General features: G+C 44.7%; 1 protein-coding gene across 1 annotated transcript; it reads right to left on the reverse strand.

Moving 5' to 3' along the window:
• Positions 1–220: 220 nt before the first annotated feature.
• Positions 221–3,208, reverse strand: LOC109162948 (mitochondrial outer membrane protein porin of 36 kDa-like). Its single transcript, XM_019311652.1, has 6 exons — positions 3,035–3,208; positions 2,859–2,926; positions 2,328–2,438; positions 1,590–1,676; positions 1,280–1,488; positions 221–670 (listed from the first exon to the last, which is right to left on the reverse strand). Exons 1-6 carry the CDS (start codon positions 3,081–3,083, stop codon positions 367–369), a joined length of 828 nt encoding a protein of 275 aa, XP_019167197.1. The 5' UTR covers positions 3,084–3,208; the 3' UTR covers positions 221–366.
• Positions 3,209–16,547: the final 13,339 nt, after the last annotated feature.

A 16,547-nucleotide genomic window follows, 5' to 3' on the forward strand; every position in this document is an offset into this window, starting at 1 on the left:
ATTCATCAGTTAAAACTTTTGATAAAAAATATTAATCTTTTAATCATTATTGATATGAATAAAACTGAAGAACAAGAAAAGAAAAACTATCATATTAGCGTAAACAAATTAAACATTATTCTGTATGGCTAAAAAATTATCAAACTATCAAATTGATGTTTACCTGGTGCTCAAAAGGATACTTAAGAATTTTTTCTTCTTTTTTTTTTTTTGGTTGGAAAAAAAAAAGGTGATAAAGAAACCTTTTTATACAAATGGATAGATGATTTAGTAAGAGTTCTAAGTACCTTATAGCAACTTCACCAAAGAAACAAGGCTGGCCACTCGCTTTCGACGAGCTGCAAAGTTGTACTGGCTGTACCTAGATCAGGGCTTGACCGCTACAGCCAATCCAATCTTGGGACTCTTCTCAACTGCCTTAGTATCCACTTCACCAGTGATGGTGAAGACTGATCTTGGGCGCCACTGGTGTTGGATGAGAGCAGTTGCTATGCATTTGTTGTTAACCTTAGCCTTCACTGTTGTCAATGGGTCTAGCGAGTGCTGTGTCCCAATGGTTAGAGTATTCTCATCACTTGAGAAGTTGTGAGTAAACTCTGCACCAGCAGCTGTATTTGTCAATGGGTTCACTGAGTGGTAGTAGGAAGCTGTAAGGGTGTCTCCACTATTCCTGCATTCAAAAGAGTCACATAATCGAAACTGGCGTGAGTGGTCATGCACTCTCATCCCTTAAGAGAGGTCGGGAATTCAAACCCCCTCTTGTATGGAAAACCCAATTTGGCCAGCACTTTGCCCTTAATTGGGTGGGCCGGGTGTGAACGGGATTAGCTGAGTATAGTATGGGCTTAAAGGTACCTCCTACTGTTAGGGCCTATTCAGGACACCTCGTGGTCTAACCAAAAAAGAGTCACATAATCGTGCCAAAATAAGAATTTGATGCAAGAATGAACATGTGCAATTCATTTCTGTCCATAATTCACAGCATATGTAGATCGCAGAATGGATTTTGGGGGAGTAGGATAATTATTCCATAAGGAATGAAGCCGGGAATAGAATAGGAATTCCATTATATTGTTTGGTTCACTGAGGTGACGTACTGATGCTTGGTTCGAGGAATAGACAAGGAATGGAACAGACTTGAGAATTGCATTCTAATGTTTGGTTGGTTTAAGGAATAAAAATAAAATAAGTAGAAATGCAAGCCATCAAAAGCTAGAAGTTGCAAGGGAACACTTGAAAACAACTGGACGAAAATCCAGAGGTGAATTTGAATACTCACAATGTTAAAGAAGCTATTAAATCAGAGGAGGAGAAACTCATGCCAGCATCGCATTTGATGAAATTCCCAGTTGCAGTGTTAAATGAGAGATCCGATCCCAGAGCAAGAGAGTTGTTTCCAACAACACCAGAGAAATTGACAAGTGGACTTGCAGTGAGTCCAATGCTAGTACTGATCCCTACATACTCATTCAAGTATTGGATCTCTACCTGTTAGCCATTTAAATATTATTCAGTCCTAATCATCTCTGTGGTTTCAACAAAGAGACAATAATGCAAAAAGAAATTATCAAATTCACCAAAGAAGATACCTTGCCAGATCTCTGGTCTGGAACAATAAAGCTAAGGACTGTCTTCAGTCCAGGGGCAGGTTCATCAACAGTGATAGTTGTGTAAATCTGCATAGTACATTAATTTACCTTTCAAATGTCAAATTTTCCTGTGACTCAAACTTTTACTGGAAAAAAGAAAATATTGTCTTTAAATTTAAGGGAAAGGAAGTCAATCTCATCAAAATCGAACTGATAAAATTTATGTTCTTCAGACCAGCAGCACACAACTTTGAACATTTTGATGAGAAGGAAGAAAAGCAAAAAGTTTAGGTCAATCATATTAGACGTAAAAACTAGAGATATTGTCACAACCCAATGAAGAAAGCATGTGTCGAGGAACATTCTAAAGTTTGGATAACCAGAAGAGATCAAATGAATACAAAAGAATCATTAATTGCTACCCTTTGACATTCATTAAATGCTCACCCTAGTTGGCTGGAGTAACTTATCTAAGATGTTTTACAAAAAGACAATGAATATAGACAACTGACAAAACATAACAAAAAATGAATAAATAAATAAATAATGAGGTCACTGCAAGAATGAAATGATACTAATACAATATCCCCCTAGCCCCTACCCCACGCGGCCACTCCACCTTGCAGGTGCTGTAAACACAATTTAGCGCAACTCTTTCACACAATGTTCTCAAGTTTCAAGAACAAATTGAAAAGGAAGGATGGAGGAGGGAAAGAATAAACAAGTTTCAAGACTCACATTAGAGCTGGTGTCCACTTTAACATCAGTTACGATATTCTTGTTCTTTAGCTGGGTGCTAACATCGCCTAAATATAACTCACCTTTCTTAACACCAGATGAAGTAACAGCCTGAAATAAATGGGAAAAACGATAGCCAAGACAATCGTATCATCAAATTGAATTTTAACAATCAATACATAAAAGGATATGCTAAAATCAAACGCACATTATAAATGCAAGTCCACTTACAAAAGCAGATTGATAAATTCAATATTATCCACAAAAGGACTCCTCTACCAATATAAAACACAGAATTCCAGCCAGCCAGTACAATTGTCATAGTAATCAACTAAGGTTCTCTTCATGTTTCCATCAATTTACTCAACTAAATAGTTATGTAGTTAACTAACCACATTTATTCAAAGTTCAAACAGTTAACTATCAAAATTTCAAATAAAATTAGAATCATTCGTGCATGTTTGCGTACATAGATACATCCATACATACATACATACATACATACATAGGGAGCGGGAAAAAGAGACTGACCACTCCATTGGAGTTGCAAGTAGTGACGGTGAACTTGTGATCGGCCACGTAGTCCTTGTAGAGAAGATCTGAAACAAAAATAATTTACATTTCATCCGATTCAATGCACACAAATTTATATAACTAAAACACAGTTTTATAGAACAGAAAAGAAAAAAGAAAAAATTGAAAATGACCTCTGGCCTTTTTGCCGATGTCGGAGTAAAGACCGGGGCCTTTCACCATTTCCACCGTTGGTTGCACCGGAGCTTGTAGAGAAGGGAACGAAGGCCAAAAGGGGTTTTGATTTTCAGTTGTAGTTCCGGAGGAGCGTCAGCAGAGAGAATCGGAGCTCTATTTTGAACGATCATTTTACCTGAACCAAAACTGAAGAAGTTTTACCAAACTTTCAATTTGGCCCTCAATATATTTAATATTCCGTACTGCTCTCTCTATTTCAAAAAGATTGTTTAGAGCATCCCAGGTTTTTTGAGCGATTTTTTTTTAAAAAAATTATATGTGTAATGTGTAATTAGGAAAAAGAAGATGGTAGGGAAACGAGAAAAAAAAAAGGGGAAAACAAATATCTATAAAGCAAAAGAAATAAAAATAAAATAAAAGTGAAGTGTTAAACACGCAGCAATTTCTCTTGCAGCTCACACTCCAACAACTAGGCGGCAGTGCAGCTGATGAATGTAGTTTGTATTGATAATCATAACCGAATGATAACACAAAAGGTATATACAGCAAGGAAGTAATTCTAGAGTCCTAGTCTATCATGTACAAGAATATAGTTCTAGTCTACCGTAAATACAAGTCCTAACACTTCCCCTCAAGTGCAAGGTTGATAGCCAACAACATTGAGCTTGTCACGCAGATGCTAATAGCGCTTGCTGGCCAAATGCTTAGTGAATATGTCAGCAAGCTGATCCTTTGTAGATATAAAATGAACCTGTATTTCACCCTTAGATACTTTGTCACGAACAAAGTGATAGTCAATCTCGACATGCTTCGTCCGAGCATGAAAGATCAGATTGGCACACAGGTAGGTGATACCTAAATTATCACACCATAGCCGAGGCGGAGCAGTAAAAGAAATCCGCAACTCACGTAGTAAAGAAACAAGTCAGGTTACCTCAGCAGAGACATCCGCAATAGCTTTGTACTCAGCCTCCGTGGAAGAATGCGCCACAGTACGCTGCTTCTTACACACCCACCAGACCATGTTACACACGAAAACACCGCAAAACCACTCGTGGACTTTCGGTTAACAGGATTACCGACCCAATCAGAATCAGAGTACGCATGAATGGAGGTAGAAAGCGACTTCCGAATAAGTAAGCCAAGATGTGTGGTACCTTTCACGTAACGCAGAACGCGTTTGAGCATAGACTAGTCAGCCGTGGTAGGAGCATGCATGTGCTGACAGAGCTTGTTCACCGCAAAAGAAATATTAGGCCTGGTGACAGTAAGATACTGAAGAGCCCCAACCAGACTTCGGTATTGAGTAGGATCTGCATATGGAACAGCTGACTCCTCATCCACCTTGACAAGAGATACCGGCGTGCCAAGAGCCTTGCAATCAGTCATGCCAGCTCGTTTAAGAAGATCACCCATGTACCGCTAACTGAGACAACAAAAGACCACCTTGATGAGAAACCGTCTCAATACCAAGGAAAATGGACGGAGCTCCCATATCCCGAACCTTAAAGACAGTGGCCATTCGAGCTAGCAAGTCAGTAACCTGAACCTGATCAAAACCAATCACAAGAATATCGTCCACATAAACCAGAACAAACAATTGAACATTAGAATTAGAGTGGATAAACAAGGACACATCAGTTTTAGAAGAAGCAAATCCAGCAGAAACCAAAAAATCATGTAACCGGGTAAACCACGCCCGCGGAGCCTGTTTAAGACCATAGAGTGACCGCTGCAGTAAGCAAACATGACCCGACTTATTCTTATCTTCATACCCAGGCGGCTGACGCATATAAACGATATCCGATAAATTGCCATTAAGAAACGCATTGTGAATGTCTAGCTTCCGGATCACCCAATCACGAGACACGGCAAGAGAGAGAAACAAACGGACGTGGTGGGTTTGACCACCGGACTGAAAGTATCGAAAAAATCCTGACCGGCCACTTGGTTAAAACCCTTGGCCACAAGTCTGGCCTTATACCGCTCAACAGACCCATCAACCTTACGCTTAGTCCGGAAAATCCACTTACAACCAACAATATTCATACCGTGAACCTCGGGAACTAGCCGCCATGTGTGATTATATAACGCATTAAACCCAGTGTCCATTGTTTCACACCACTGTGGATACTTCACCGCTTGAGAAAAACACATCGGATCCGGAGCAGAAGGCTAAGCCACCAGTGCCACATGATCCTCGGCAGCCACCCCCATACTGCGCAAGGACATAGAGTGCGACCGAGGGAGGTGCTGCCGACGCTGTCGACGACGAACTGGGGCTGCTGTGTCCGTTGTGGATGTCACTGCCGAACTGGACGGAGCAGCAGCATGCAAAGGCACTGCCTACCGCGAGCCAGACGCGACACCAGCATCCTAAGCTGCACGGGGAGCTGCCAACATGAGACCAACAGCAGGTAATGATGGCAGACAGGAAGCAACATGCACAGGGGCCACGGACCATGGATCAGAAGCATTTCCAGAGTGCAAAACCTGCGGAGCAGAGGCAGAAACAAAAGGGAACACAGATTCATCAAATCTCACGTGTCGGCAAATAAAAACCTTATTAGTGGCAAGATTCATGCAACGATAACCACGGAAAGAATCAGGATACCCCAAAAAGACACAGGGAACAGACCGATACTCAACTTTATTTTTATTATACGGACGGAGTAATGGAAAGCAAAGACAACCAAAGACTCTCTAGGTTGATAGCGATAAAGCAAATAATACGGACTCGAATTCCCAGAACTGACGTGGGAAATCTATTAATAAGATAGACTGCGACCTCAAAAGCATACTCCCGAAAACGAATAGGAACAGAAGCCTGAACCATCAAAGCAAGGCCGGTTTCAACGACATGACGATGTTTTCGCTCAACCCGGGCGTTTTGCTCGTGTGTATAGGCACATGATTGACGATGAAAAATACCGAGATTAGCGAGAGTAGTATGCAATTTTTTATACTCTCCCCCTAAATCGGACTGAAGACACTTAATTTTGCAGGAAAAAGTCCTTTCAACCATAAGACGAAAACGAGCAAAAATATCATACAAATCCGTTTTTGCACACATAGGGAACAACCAAGTAAATCGCGAGTAGTCATTAACAAATAATACAAAATATCGATATCCATTAACATATGTAACAGGCATGGGGCCCCATATATCGGTATAAATCAAATCAAGTACATGACTACTTGACGAACTAACACGAGGCAAGGGAAACCGAGAGGATTTCCCAAGCTGACAAGACGAACATAAAGACGAACTAATGCTTTTAACAAAAGAACTAACAGGACAAGACTTCAACACTTGACCCAAGACGCGATGGTGAGGATGCCCAAAACGCTTGTGCCAAACCAAATGAGATGCCCGAGACGCAAAGAACGCAGCAGACATAGAAAGCGACAGCGGCCACGTATAGAGACCACCGGAAGTGCGACCTTTCAAACAGGACCGCCTTGGTTGAAGGATCCTTCACAAAGAAAACATCAGGATGAAACTCGAAAAAGACATTATTATCAGTAGCAAACTTACAAACAGATAATAACGACGTAGAAATAGAAGGAACATGCAAAACATTAGATAAGTTAAACGAACGAGACTCAGTGGTTAACGAAGCATGAACAAGACCAGAAATAGGCAAACTTGCACCGTTTCCAACACGGAGAGTGTTTGGGCCAGTATACTCAGCCATAGAGGACATTATCGAGGCATCCGGAATGGCGTGATCTGTAGCACCGGTGTCGGGAAACCAATCATGAGGACCCGTTGAACCAACATCACTTGCCTGAAAAGCCATATGAGCCTGAGGAGCCGGATCTTGAGCATATCGCTGAAAACACGTGTGGGCGGTGTGCCCTTGGGCATGACACAGCTGACACCGTGGAACATAAGAGCGGCCACCACCATCGCGATTCTGACCACGACCACAGCTGTGCTGCCCACGACCACCACGACCATTCCGGCCACCAGACCGGCCGCCACGCTGCACAGCCATCGCCGCCGGACCAAAGGACCCTCCAACAGCACCATCATCCGCACAAATAAACTCGTGCGCAACCAGAAAATCCGTAAGCTCGGTAAGAGAGACCGGTTCTGTAACACCCCCACTTTTCTAACTCTTAATTATCTTTCTAAACAGTCTTTAACATAATCTAAGCAGCGGAAAACTGGATAAAAGTAGTGTGGGTGTCACCGCCACAACCACCACTCTTGGAGGTTGCACAGGCTAAAGGGGTAAAACTAGAATTATAGTAAAAGTCTGACTTCTAAATGAAACACTGGAAAGTAAAGGGGGAAAACATCACCCCAAATAGTCTACATCATCAAACGTCATAAGTCTAGATTCGTAACATCATCATCAAACAACTTAGAGTTTAGACAGCTCAAACTTAAGAGACTAATCTAACTCAATCTTCTCTCACTGCTGGGCCCACCTGAAAGGGGTTTTGCAAGCAACAGATAGACAAACAGGAAAAACCCGTTAGCACGAAGCTAAGTATAACCACACTCAACCATGTAAAGCATTTCAGCATATACATGGAAAAACATTTGATATCATTGTATCAATAAGCTAATCTCAAAGTATCTTTAGATTATCATATAGTTTCTAAATGCTTTCACCCTATAATATCAGTTGGCATGCTTACATATGAATAAGACTAATCACGTATATTCATATACATATAGACTTCTCTAATAGCTTGTCAAGCAATTCATGCTTACAGATAGGATCTTGTTTAAAGATCATATAACAAGTATACACATGTTATCACACCCTTTTCACGTAACTTATTAAGTAGAACTTCTACTACATCACAATAATCATGCTCAAGGAATATCTCAAGTTAAACTTCTCATTAAACAATCTTTTACGATGTTCTATTCGCAAACTATCATGTATAACATTATGATCATGCTTCTTATGCAAACTAGTGCCACGATATACTCATACTCTTATGCAATCTAGTGCAACATTATACTCGTGTTCATATGCAATCTCATGCAACAGTATAATCATACTCATATGCAATCTATGCAAAAGTATACTCATGCTCTTATGCAATCTCGTGCAACCATATTCTCATATTCATATGCAATCTAGTGCGATATTATAGTCATACACTTATGCAATCTAGTGCAACAATATACTCATGTTCATATGCAATCTAGTGCAATAATAAAATCATACACTCATATATAAAATAGAGTTCTTTCTATGGAGGTGACGGTAATAATGTTACCGGTAATAATAATACTATAATAACGTTATAAGAGAGTAACAATAGTTGTATTGCCTTTGTCTCATTATAGAAAATACAGTGTGTCCTTTGCTAGCTGAGGAGAGCCCCATTTATACCTAGAGTCCTAACAGTAACAACATGGGACATAAATGGGGAACCTAAGCCTTTAATTCTCTCACATCAATGGGGGCTTCAATGACAGTAAAGGTGGCACCTGTTGGAATTCCTGACCGTTGGAGTTCTGCCCGTTGGGTTCCCATGTGATGCGGAGTCAGATGCCCATTTGTGATCCGGGTCGGGTGCCAGCCCTATTATCCTGTCACCAGTCCCCCCTACTCCTGAATCAACGGATGTGTTTGAGTTGACTTGGGAGTAAGGCTGAATCTATCTTGATCCTGTGTAGAATCCTGTTAGATTTAGGATTTGTGATCTTATTTGATCCTGTATAGAATCCTGGTTGATTTAGGATATGTGGTTTTATTTTCCAAATCCCTAATTTGTGCCTTCCAAATCCCTGATTTGTGCTTTCCAAATCCTTTCCTGCTTCACTTAACTTTTTTTTTTTTTTTTTTTTTTTTTTTATTTTATCTCAGGCTCCTCTCCAATATAAACCCTTGTCTCTGAGCAGTTTGAGAACACATCTTCAACAACTTCTACCCCAGCTCTGTAAGTCTCCGTTGTCATTATTATTTTATAATTTATTTATATATTTAATATATATGAATATACACGTCTTGCTCCTTTCTCCCTTTTTTTTTTCTTTTTTTTGGATCGAGGCGCCGCGCCTCGGCTTGTGGCCGAGGCGTGCGCCTCAGCCACTTGGCCGAGGCGTGCGCCGCAGCCACTTGGCCGAGGCGTGCGCCGCGGCCTCAGCCATCTGGCCGAGACGTGCGCCTCGACCTGCGGCTGAAGTGCTGCCTGGCCCTTTTTTTTTTTTTTTTTTTTTTTTTTTTTGACATGCTCTTTTCCTGACAGGCAGTTTTGGTACCCAAGTCTTGCGAGCTTATCTGTAACCGAGGAGAGGTTAGTGTCTTTTGCTTATAATGGATGTTACTCCCTTGATTGATGTCGGAGAACTTGATTTTGATGAGGAATACCTTCTTGAGCATGATTCCCCTCTTTTTGAGAATTTTCCCCCTCTTCCGTTTGTTGATTCGCCCACACCTAGGCCCCAACTCAAAAAGAAGAAAAAACGCAAGGCCTCATATTCTGTTCTTGATAAGTCCCTCGTCCTGTCCATACGGCCTCAACTAGGGCCACGGGATTGGGATGATATTAGCGGTCTCCTTAGTCCTGACGTTCTGACTCTCCCTCCTGACCCTCAGGGTAATATCACCGATCCACCCCTCGATAAGTATTTTGGGGTCCACCTTCTGTCGCTACAGGTTGGGCTGCGGTTTCCCCTTCATAGGTTTGTGATAGATTTTATGAACCACTACGAGATAGCCCCCGGCCAGCTTGTTCCCAATGGTCACCAGGTAATTGCGGGCTTTCTTTCTCTATGTAAGGACAAAGGGATAGAACCCACGCTAGATCTTTTCCAGGCTCTTTTCATAGTTGGTAGGGCTTCTCAGGAGGGTAAGGGATTTGTCATGATTTCGAGCAGGCCGCATTTCAAACTCTTTGAGGAACGTCCTACTTATAACAAGGATTGGAAACCCAAATATGTCTTTGTCACCCTTGTGGGTTGTCCGTCTCCCTTTCGTGTCACGTGGGGATCCCATTTACGTTGCCCTCCTACTCTTGACATGAGTCCCTCCCTCCGCCGAGATGTAGATGATTTACTAGGGGATGGTCTTCTATCGATCGTTGATTATACTACCGAGTGGAAGCTCGCGGGCTTAGGCTTCGTGAGGGCTCATCCAGCTGTTCTTTCACCCACGGGTACTCTTCTGTTACCACTCAATCTTTATTCATCAACCACTAACTCTAACTTGTCTTCTTTTTATTGCAGGTACCATGTCTTCATCTTCAAGAACCGGTCGATACTTGTCGCGACAGGATCCCCCCTCCAAGAAGAGCAAGGTGGAGAAGGGTAAAAAGAGTCAAGCTGAGGCCGCGGAGGTGATGCCGCCTCCGCCTGCATGCACCCCGACTCCATCCAAGGTCGTTGAGCGTACGCCTACCCCAACCAAGGTCACCGAGAGGGTGCGTACGCCTACTCAAACCAAAGTTGCCGAGGGGGTGACGTAGCCTCCACCGACTCGCACACCCACGACCGTTACCTTTTCCCCTCAACCCCCCGAGGTGCAAGGAGATATTTCCACTGAGTCTGGCTCGCGTGTTCGGACCAACTTGATCCGACTGGGAATGGACGTGCCACCCGGAGCGTCATTAATAAATAAGAGTCTTGATGCGGTTGAGTATGCCACTCGTATCTCTCCTCCTGCGGACTTGGAACACCTTGTCGCTATGGATGTCAACATGCTGCAAGAGCGTTATCTTAGACACATTTTTTAGGTCAGTTTTCTCATACTTATGTTCTTTCTCTGCCCTGGCGTGTCTTACTCCGTCTGTTACTTTCAGGCCCTGCTAGAGGGACAAATCATTCATGCCCAACGACGGCGGGTGACGGACTCGCTCATTGAGGATGTTAAAATTAGGGACGCGGACAACAAGAGCCTGAAGGACCTGCTATCAATCCGGGAAGGGGCTTTGAGAAAGATGGAAGGCGAGCTTGGGGCGCTAAGGAAGGAGCACCAAGCGTTGTTGGTCCGGGAGGGGGCTCTGAGCAAGATGGAGGGCGAGCTTGAGGCTCTGAGGAAAGAGCACGGAGCGCTTAAACTTGCCCTTGTGACGGAGCGGGAGGACCATGAGAGGACCCGTGCTGGCCATGCTGACGCCCTCGGCCGGGCCGTTGAGGTCTACAAGAGTTCAGCCGAGTTTAGAGAGGACGCCATGCACTATATGAGTACTCCTGAGGCTATCCGGGAGTTCCTCAAGACTGGGGCTGGTCAAGAGGCGGTTGAGGCTAAGGCGCAGGTGGCTTTCAACATTGGAATGTATACGAAGCAACATCAGATTTTTCCAGTGTTGAGGGAGAAGGTTCCAGATTTTGACCCCGTGTCCCTTGGCTTGCCTGTGATAGAGAAGAATCCTGATCCTGATGCTGAGAATGAATCCATTGATGATGTTACAGATGCTCGTGAGGATTCTTTGGTGGACGAGTTTCACGACATTGACACTAGCAACGTCCTCAATGTTCCACTTGATCAGATTATGATTGAGGAGCTCTCGGACCATGAGTAGTTCGTAGTTGAGATTTTCCCTTGCTTTCTAGCTATGTCTTTGAACAATTTGCTTTCTGTGTTTGAACAACTTGCTACTATTTTAGAATATTCGAAATAAACCAGTTACTTCGGAATAAACATGTTGCCTCTTTTTTTCTTTTTTTTCTTTTTTTTTTTGCCGAGACGGACTCGGCGTTGGTCGAGGCGTGCCTCGGCCAAACCGTGGCCGAGACGTGTGCCTCGGCCATCCGAGCTTCGCTCTCTTTTTTTTTTTTTGCCAAACCGTAGAGGCCATCCGAGCTTTTTTTTTTTTTTTTTTTTTTTTCTTTTTTTTTTACAACATGGTCAGAAAGTTTCGTAAAAGATGATAACGAACTTGTTTCAGACCATGAAAATAAGATATTATTTCAGAGAACTTTAGCATGTAGAGCGGACGGACTGCGATTACCAAGTACTAGTTCCAATGATTGCTACTACAGGATTTTTAAGGAAAGTACTTGATCAAATGTTCCGAGTTCCATACCCGTTCGATCATTCTTCCCCCTGTAGTTTTTAACTTGTATGTTCCTGGGCGAACGACTTCTTCCACGGCGTAAGGCCCTTCCCATTTCTTTGCGAATTTTCCCCCTTCAAGGGGTTGGCTGGCTTCCCTTCTCCGCAACACAAGGTCGCCGACTTGGAAATACTGGGATCGGACTTTTGCGTCGTGGTAGGACTTTAGCTGACGACCGTAGTTCTCCATCTTGCAAAATGCCGCTTCTCTCTTTTCATCCAAAAAGTTCAGATCCACCCTTTGGTGGAGTTCGTTTTGTTCTGACTCGAACTCCTCCACCCTTCTACTAGGTATGATTATTTCCACCGGGGCCCGAGCTTCGAATCCATAGGCGAGTGCGAACGGGGTTTCTCCGGTGGCCCTTCTTGGTGTCGTGCGATAGACCCAGAGGATGCCGTCGAGTTCCTCCACCCAGGCTCCGCCGGCACTTTCTAGCTTTTTCTTGAGGCCATCGAGGATGGTTCTATTCGCATTCTCCACTTGCCCATTCACCTGAGGATAAGATACTGCCACCCGGCTATGCTTAACGCCCCATCCTGCTAAGAATTCTGAGAATTCTCGTGCCTCGAACTGACGACCATTGTCTGTGATTACCTGGAGAGGGATACCGAAACGATAAAGGATATTTTTCTCGACGAACCTTTTGCACCTTGCTGCGGTGATGCTTGCCACGGGCTCGGCCTCCACCCACTTCGTGAAATAGTCGATGGCCACGATGATGTATTTCCTACTTCCAGTCCCCGTGGGAAGGGCCCCTACCGGGTCAATTCCCCATCTTGAAAAGGGAATCGCGGTGCTTACTGGGGTGTAATTCGTCGCAGGTCGACCTGGTAGTGCCTGGAATTCTTGGCACTTGGGACATCGCTTTGTATACTCGGCGCAGTCCCTCAGCATTTTGGGCCAAAAATACCCCTGTAACATGATGCGTCGTGCAATGGTGTACGCTCCTTGGTGGGCGGAGCATACCCCCTCATGGACTTCTTTCATCACCAGCTTGGCTTCATCTGGATATAGACACTTCAGTAAAGTGCCATTGTAGGAGCGTTTGTACAGCTTATCACCCGAGATAACGTAGCTGGGTGCCCGTAACTTTGTTACCTTTGCGTCTGCCTCGTCTTGCGGTAGGGTGCCATCTGCCTTGTATCGCTTGATATGATCCATCCAACATGGCTCCCTAGTCTGCACAGGGAAGACCCACGAAACGTTGATACTTGAAGTCTCGAGGTCTTCTAGTCGAGCGATTTTCCTAATGTGGCTGGGGACTCTGGTACTTAGCTTTGAGAGCATGTCAGCGTCGGCGTTCTGCTCTCTCGGTACCTAGTGTATCTCATATCCCTCAAACTCGCGCAGGGTTCTCAGCACCGCGTCTCTATATTTCTGCATGCTTCCTTCGTTGGCTTCATACTCCCCAGACACCTGGCTGACTACCAGCTTGGAATCGCATCGAATCCGGACCTTTTCAGCCCGTAGTCCATTGAGGAGGGCCTCGTACTCCGCCTCATTGTTAGATAACTTGAAGTGGAACCGGATGGCATAGTAGGCGCGGAATCCCTCCGGAGTGACGAGTACTACGCCGCCGCTGTAACCTTTGCTGTTGGAAGAACCGTCTGTGGACAAGGTCCACCACCCTCCATCTTCGGTTTCTACTTGGTCCGTCACTTCCCGAGCTGTGCACTCCACTATAAAGTCCGCAAGAGCTTGGCCTTTGATGGCGGGCCTTGGTTTGAAATCTATGTCAAACTGACTGAGGTGCATGGCCCATCGCGCCATCCTGGCGGAGCTGTTAGTATTCCGGAGGAAGCTCCCCAACGGCTGGTGTGAGAGTACGTGGATGGGGTGAGCTTGAAAGTAGTGAGCCAACCTTTTTGATGAAGTGACTATGGAAAATACTGTTTTCTCCAACACACTGTATCGGAGCTCCGCGTCGTGTAGGGCTTTGCTTACGTAGTAGATGGGACGCTGAGTCCCTCCTTCTACTTTGACCAACACGGAGCTGATCGCACCCTGTGACACGCCCAAGTACAAGATTAGGGCTTCACCTGCCTCTGGCTTTGCAAGCAGGAGCGGGGACAACAAGTATTTTTTCAATTCTTCGAAGGCCTTTTGACAGTCTGGCGTCCACTCGAACCCTTTGCTCTTTTTCAAGATTTGGAAGAAGGGGAGGGAACGTTCAGCCGATTTAGATAGAAAACGGCCTAAGGCCGCCAGACGCCCGTTGAGTCTCTGGACTTCCTTTATGGACCGCGGAGGCTCCATGTCAAGAATAGTCCTTACCTTTTCTGGATTCGGCTCAATGCCGTTCCTAGGGACCATGAAGCCCAAAAATTTGCCCCCTTCAACGGCGAAGGTGCATTTTTTTGGGTTCAAGCGCAAATTAAATTTCTTCATAATGGAAAATACCTCGCTGAGATCCTCGGCATGGGATGTGGCCTTGCGACTTTTGACGATCATGTCGTCCACGTATGCTTCCATGTTTCGTCCCAGTACTGTTTTGAACAGCTTTGCCACCATGCGAGTGTATGTGGCCCCGGCATTCTTCAATCCGAACGGCATGACCAAGTAGAAGAATATCCCCTCGGGAGTGGTGAAAGCGGTCTTCTCGGCGTCCTCCTCATGCATGGATATCTGATGGTACCCACGGAAGGCATCCATGAAGCTCATGAGTTCACATCCTGCCGTCTCATCCACCAATTGATCTATATTGGGCAGTGGAAAACGGTCCATAGGGCATGCCCTATTGAGGTCCGTGTAGTCCACGCACATCCTCCACGTTGATCCTTTGGGAGCCAAGACTACGTTGCTCAGCCACTGTGGGTAGTAAATCTCCTTGATGTGCCCTACGTGGAGTAACGCGGTCACCTCCTTTTTCACGAACTCTCTTCGTTCTACCGACATATACCTTTTTCGCTGGTGCACTGGTTTTCCGCTAGGGTCGACTGCGAGCTTGTGGGTTATGATCTTTCGATCTATGCCCGGCATGTCCTCTGGGCCCCATCCGAACACCGTGTGGGAACGGCGAATTACATCCACTATCTGGGCCCTTAGCTCTGGGCTTAAGCCTGTGCCGATCTTCACCACTCGGTCTGGTCTGGAGGGATCCAGAACTATATCTTCCGTTTCTGACACGGGCTCGGCGCGGGGCCAGGCCTCTTCTTTTTTGAAAATTTTCTTCGCGATCGTGTGGATCTGTAGGTCCTTATTGCCAATCTTCTTGCATGCCTTCACGTAGCAACTGCGGGCTGCCCGTCGGTCGCCTCTGACGACTCCTATTCCATTCGGAGTAGGGAACTTCATACACAAGTGTTCCACCGATACTATGGCCTGTAAGTATTTTCCCTAAATACAATATATTATAATATATTGTATTATTGGGTGGCTGTGGTGCAAGTAGGAGATTGAGTCAATTAGTGACTTAATCTGTTATGCAACTCAGGATATTCAGTTAAGCTTTAACTGAATATCTGCCTATGTTGATGGCATGTAGGCTTCTAAGCAAAATAGTCCTCCCACAGCTCCCGAGTTTAGGACACGTACCATCACGTATTCGGGAGAGAAGTGGTAGACAAAACGACACTAACCTTTATTCTGCAGGTTTACCATCTCGTGGCAATACCAACGACTATGGCTGGGGATATCCGGGTGATCCTAAAGCTTCCGCTATAACGAGGCAGGTTACTCATTTACTACCGTTCATGTTAGACTAAATTTATTATCTAACATTTGGTATCAAGAGCCTATATGAATCTCTGCCTGGTTGATTGTTTTGCCTTAATCAACATTAATTTTTTTTTATATATACATTGAGTTCTTGGTATATATTTTGTATATTAATTTTTTTTTTCGAAATATACATATATCTATTAGGTTGCATGATATAATAATTTGTGTATATTTCAAAAGAATTATATTTAGATTGCTAAAAATTATTTTTGGCATATGCACAATTTTAATTCCTTTTATTTTTCTGGAATTTTTTGTGACTTTTCTGAGCAACTACGAGGAATTTGTTAATTGCCTGTTTCGGTCTCCGGCGGTGAGCGACGGCGCTGAAGTTTGGATCGACGTCGGCAAGGCTTTGGCGTTGCAACAAGGTGAGACGGCGTCGCAGCACCCTCTCCTCCTTCAGGCGTAGATGACTCCGCGACTGGTTCGGAGCGCACCTCGGAGCTGGTTTTGGTTCTTCGCTGCTGAGGTTTCTGGGTGCCATGGAGAACGACGGTGCGACGACAGCAATGTGCCTATGGCCGTCGGCGGTGGCGGCCTTGCTCTTGTCTTGCAAGTTGAAGAAAGCGGCGCGAGTATTGCAGGCGGCGGTTGTCGGCGGGTAGCGGGCTGCAACGGCAGGCGGTGTCTCTTTTCTCCCGTCGGCACCGCATCAGAGGGACAACAGATTCTCTCCAGTCGCCGGTTTCCATGCGCAACGACGGTGAGCTCTGCGTGGGCGACGGCGTGACGTCGGCGGTGGCCTGCTGTTTCCCT

This window comes from Ipomoea nil, unplaced genomic scaffold (assembly GCF_001879475.1).
Source record: "Ipomoea nil cultivar Tokyo-kokei standard unplaced genomic scaffold, Asagao_1.1 scaffold2971, whole genome shotgun sequence".
Classification (NCBI taxonomy): Eukaryota; Viridiplantae; Streptophyta; class Magnoliopsida; order Solanales; family Convolvulaceae; genus Ipomoea; species Ipomoea nil.

Coding starts and splice junctions, on each gene's coding strand:
- LOC109162948 (XM_019311652.1), bottom strand. CDS start 3,083: ATGGTGAAAGGCCCCGGTCTTTACTCCGACATCGGCAAAAAGGCCAGA. Junction 2,439..2,858: donor CTTGCAACTCCAATGGAGTG/GTCAGTCTCTTT, acceptor CATTTATTTCAG/GCTGTTACTTCATCTGGTGT. Junction 1,677..2,327: donor AAGTGGACACCAGCTCTAAT/GTGAGTCTTGAA, acceptor TGTACTATGCAG/ATTTACACAACTATCACTGT.